This window comes from Mercurialis annua, linkage group LG1-X, assembly GCF_937616625.2.
Source record: "Mercurialis annua linkage group LG1-X, ddMerAnnu1.2, whole genome shotgun sequence".
In the NCBI taxonomy this organism is placed as follows: Eukaryota; Viridiplantae; Streptophyta; class Magnoliopsida; order Malpighiales; family Euphorbiaceae; genus Mercurialis; species Mercurialis annua.
Window position 1 is genome coordinate 6704301 of NC_065570.1, and position 5334 is coordinate 6709634.

General features: G+C 32.9%; 1 protein-coding gene across 1 annotated transcript; it reads right to left on the bottom strand.

Moving 5' to 3' along the window:
* Positions 1 to 1298: 1298 nt before the first annotated feature.
* Positions 1299 to 4175, bottom strand: LOC126665907 (WEB family protein At2g38370-like). Its single transcript, XM_050358842.2, has 2 exons — positions 3788 to 4175; positions 1299 to 3103 (listed from the first exon to the last, which is right to left on the bottom strand). The coding sequence occupies exons 1-2, from the start codon at positions 3971 to 3973 to the stop codon at positions 1577 to 1579; spliced, it is 1713 nt and encodes a 570-aa protein (XP_050214799.1). The 5' UTR covers positions 3974 to 4175; the 3' UTR covers positions 1299 to 1576.
* Positions 4176 to 5334: the final 1159 nt, after the last annotated feature.

The following is a 5334-nucleotide window of genomic DNA, read 5'->3' on the forward strand; positions in this document are numbered from 1 at the left end:
TCTAATCACTCAAAACCCTCACCTTTAGCCCCTTTTATAATTATGCCTTGACGTAGAATTTTTTTCAATTTTACCCTAATTTGTCTTTTTGTGTTTCAATTGTACCCTAAATTATTAAATTGACCTCTTTTCACTTAAAAAAGTTTAAAATAATTCTTTATTTTTAGTTTATATTTCAATTAGACCCTAATATTATTAAGAATATAAAAATAAAAGATCATTTTAAACTTTTTTCTAAGTGAAAAAGGTCAATTTAATACTTTGGGGGACAATTGAAATATAAAAATCTAAATTAGGGTAAAATTGAAAACATCCTACGTCAGAGTATAATTGCATAATCTTTTAATTTTGGCATATTTAACATGAACTTTCCAATTTTTTGCAATTAAGACCACGTGTGTTTTTCTTTGAAAAATAGTGTAATTTTACATCAAAAACGGCCCGTTTTGATCTAAAACGGTGTCGTTTTACATCCAAAACGGTGCCGGTGTCTTTAATTGCAAAATTTTGAAAGTTCATGTACTTTTTTGCAAAAATTAAAAGAATATGTTAAATACTAAAAACACGCGAAAGTTGGTGATTTTTTGTGCATTTTAAGCCTAAAAGATGATGTTATTTAAAAATATAAATTTATAAGAGGGGCAACTATTCGCTATATACTCAATGAAAGGTCCGCTTATACGAGTCATACTATTAATAAAATGTTTATAATCGAACAAATGGTCAACACAGTCCTCAAACTGGGTTCTATCCCTCATGTGAACAAGAGGGAGCACATATTGAAAAATTGTTGAAAGTATTTGGATAAGCATCAGAAGCGGCAGCTGCGGCATCGTTCCATCATCTTGGCAAACTCGTAAAGGCGATGCATTCAACGTAAACGGTGTGGATGGCGTGAACAACGGATTTGCACATATTTGTAAAAGGGTAGTATGTCTTTGTTTGTAACTTTGATTGTAGTATTGTAATCTCTATCTCTGTTAAAAGAAAAAAAACTCATTTTTTCAAACTTTTGCAAAAATACTCTTTTTCCTCTAATCTACCAATGAATTATCAATACTTTACTAATAAACTTCAAAAAAAGGTATTTTTGCAAAAAAATTAAAAAATGAAATATTTATGAAAAAGCTCCATCTTTTTCCTCAAAAGAATGAAAATAATTGCCAGAATCATATATGGTTCGTAACTTATTTTGATAGCACAAGTCAGAATTGGTAATTTGATGTAATTGCATGATAAATTTGTGTCCAAAATAAAGCATCATATCAAGATCCATCATTGATACGACAAGATTCCCGTAAGATAAATAGAATTCATAACAAATGACATATTTTACAAGGAATCCACCATACATTCAGGTCAAAGCTCAATAGTCAGTGTTGCCTGCAATTTCATCACCCTATCTGGAGGTTGAGAAAAAGATGCAAGATACCATAAACATAGTTCAACATAAACATTTAAATTCATAAACTATGAACACTAGCACAAACAGGAATATGAGCCTTCCATAATGGTCAGCCAGAATAAATTCATAAGTTAGCACTGATTAACATAACAGATACCGCCAGCTGCGGCATTACCTCAAGTTTAGAGTTGGCTTCTTCTTTTTCCTACTCTGCTTCGTCAGAAGCAGCGAGAATCGAGCAAATCCAAACTTCTTCCTCTTTCCGGAAAACACCTTCTGAGCATTTTCTTTCTCATCGTTGCGATTAGATAGTATAATAGCGTTTGGTTTACTCAGCATTTGACCTAGCGAGACCTTTCTTTTCGTGTTGCTTTTCCCTGACAGCATTCCTGACTCGAGCTCTTCAGGTGAATGCAGCTTCCTGCTCAGTATTTGGCCTATCGAGAGGGTTGGCTTCAACACAGGTGTCGGTCCATCACTTACTAGGTTCAGTCCATTTACGTCGATTAAACGTGAATCCTTCCGATGGTGAGACGGGTATGACGAGTTCTTAAACTTGGTATTGTTGTGGACAGAACGTCTTTTCTGCCCATGCTCTGACCGCCACTTGCGGAGAGCTTCTTCAACAGCTAGCTTTCCCTTATTTGCGGCCTCTACTCTGTTCAGCGCCTCTTCCAGCGTCTTCTTACTGGTTTTGATTTCCTCTGTAGCTTCCTCTACCTTCTTTAGAATTTCCATTCTAGAAACATTTGCTTCATCGACCTGAAGCATAGCGTCTATAACCTTAGTCTTGGATTGCGCCTCAGCTTCTCGAGCTTTGGAGGTTAGGGATGAATACTCTTCAAAAGTAAGAGTCACTCCATCAGCTTTCTGCGAGGAGTCTCCGGATGAGTTCGTATGGCTCGACATAGCCTTGATATCTGCAAGTGCAACAGCTTCCGCTGCTCTAGCTGCTTGCTTCATTTTTCTAGCAGCAACCAACCTGATCTCAGCTGTTTTTATCTTACTTTTTGTTTGTTCAATCTCAGATATAGCTTTCAAAACTTCCAATTGCGCAGCTTCTCCCATTTTCTTGAAGTTCTCTGTCTCAGAACTCAGTCGCTGTAGCTCCCTAGTTAAGTCGAAATTATTAGTAGAATCACCTTTAGCGCCTGAATCTTTTGCCCCGTGAAGTTGTACTTTTGTTTTGTCTAGCTCTTCCTCAAGAGATGAAATCTTCGATGTGCTCAGAGTTAACCTCTCACGGGTTTTTTCAAGGGAGGTTCTTTCTTTCTCTAGTTTCTTATTCAGAAATTCAACTGAATTACGTATATCAGACAGATCATTAGTAGTCCTAGAAAGGTTCAGCTTTGCCTGCTTCAGTTCCATTAGAATTAAACCAGGCGAAGATGAAGGACATGTGTCCAAACCTCCAGTCAGATTTTGATCAAGGTCAGCAAGAATAACATGGTTATGGTTATCCTTCTTTTCTTCTTCTAAAGCACGACTTGCATTTCTATCGTCAGCAGTCGGCTCCAGGGTCAGATTAACTTCAGATGCCTGTTTCTGTAGCCTTAACTTAAGCTCTTCAACAATGTTTTTCGTCGATTCTAACTCTTTCAGAACATCCAGAGTTTCCCGTTCCTTCAAGATAAGATCTTTCTCCAGCCGTGCCGCCTCATCCTCTAATTTAGAAATGTCAACCTCTTCCATGTCATCCTAAACACAAATTAAGAAAATCAAGAAAAGAAACCAATATCATCAGAATATAAAATCAGCAATACACGAATAATACGCACAGCAAAACTATAGAGCACAGCAGTTATAGATCATCAAAACCAGCAAATTTACGATTTTCTTAGTCATTCTCCAAAAACAATTTAAAATATAGTACTTGGTTAAGCATAAATTTGCATTTCTCTAACGAGTCATTCATACATTAGCATATCTAGTTGACATAAAGCTCTAATCTTTTTCAGTTCCATACTAAATTAAGCAACAAGTTCAAATTTCATTTCAGGAAAACAATAAAATTTAAATGAGTCCTAAACATATGTATTTTTATAACTAAATTAAGCAACAGACACTTCATTTAATCAAGAAACGTTTCAGACACTTGACATTTCGGACACGAAACTTCATTTATGACATAAGAAACCCTAAAACAACAACATTTCACCATGTCCGTGTCCGTGCTACCTAGCTAGCTTATTACAGTCAATTTAAAGTTTCAAATTAAGCAATTTTATAACAGTTAAACCTACAAGTCTAACATAAGAATATTCTAATAAGATTCATATACAAAGAATCTTCAGACCAAACTACATTGCACATTAAAAAAACCCAACTGGGGTTCTAAATCCACACATTTTTAACCAACTAAAAAAATCTAAAAAAAAAAACCTCGTTTTCAGAATGCTTGTGATTATTATTATTTTGGTGAGAGGGTTTCCAGTAACCAATGCCACCAAACCGGCTAACGGCCTCCTTCACAGACTCGAAAGGCGCCGACGTGTCAATCTCAGCTCTCAAATGCTCACTCGCCAGTTCCCCCATTTTGAAACGTGAATCGCTGACCTCCGTCTGCATTTTAGGGGTTTAAGCACAAACTAAAAAATTTAAAATTATTTGAATGGGAAGCAAAAAAGAGAAGGGTACTGTTGTTGTATTGGTAAATGTTGAGTGTTGGTAAGAAAAAGGTGGAATTTTTTAGGAATGTTTGGGAAAATGGGGAGAGAGGGAAATGAAAATGAAAAGAGAAGCCGTTGGAGTTGGACTTTTTTATTGTCATTATTTTAGCTTCATCTAAACCCTTCCAAACGGTAACTATTTTCTTTTGGGTGATTTACAAAAATACCTCAAAAACTATAAATATTTGTCAAAAATATCTCAAAAACTGAAAATTTATTAACGTACCTAAAAATTTTAAATATTTATTTTTTTATTCCGTAGTTTATTTTTTTACTCCGCAGTTGCAAACAGTTTCATAAAACACAATTTGAAATTGTTTTATAAAACGTTTCAAATACAGTTTCTAATAAAGTTTCAAAGACAGTTTCTAATTGGGTTTCAAACGGTTTATAACTGTTTTTTAAAAAATAAGTTGAAACTATTTTACGAAACGTTTCATATACAATTTCTAATAGTTTCAAACGGTTTCAGAAAATAAAATAAAATTTGAAACATTTATAAACCGTTTCAAAAACGGTTTTTAATTGGGTTTCAAACGGTTTATAACCGTTTCTTAAAAAATAATTTGAAACCGTTTTAAAAAACAATTTCAATTACAGTTTCAAAAGGTTTCATTTTATTAAAGTATGAAACCGTTTAAAATACAGTTTCAAACAGTTTAAAAAAACGAAGTATTTTTACAAATTTTTTCGGAGTAAAAAAATAAATTTTCAAAAAAAAAGATAAAAAAAGAATTTTTCAAAAAACGGAGTATTTTTGCAAATATTTTTTAAAAATGAGTATTTTGTGCAAATTCCTCTTTTCTTTTCCGGAAAATAAGTACATTCAACAATAAAATAATATTTTCTCAAAAAAAAAATACTACAATTATATTATAAAAATATGTATATATTTTGACTTTTATATAATTTAAACTATATATCTAACATGATATAAGTCCCTTTTTGTTTGTCAAATTATTTTATTATTTTGTGTTCTCATTTAATTTCTTTAATATATATTATAAAAAATATGTATAATACTTCTAAAGTTAGAAAAAATATATTCAGGAGATAAAGAGACAGTTGAAAAAGATAAAGATTTTTGGGATCTTCTCCCAATTCTTTTTAAATTGTTTAAAATTTACTTTAGTTACTATTGGTTTCTTTTTGCAACTATTATTGAGACTCCAAAATATTTCGTATCCGAACCCACTGCTATTACAAACTGAGGTGACCGTTAAATGTAAATGATAGATCATTTTTGTGTTTCAATGTTGG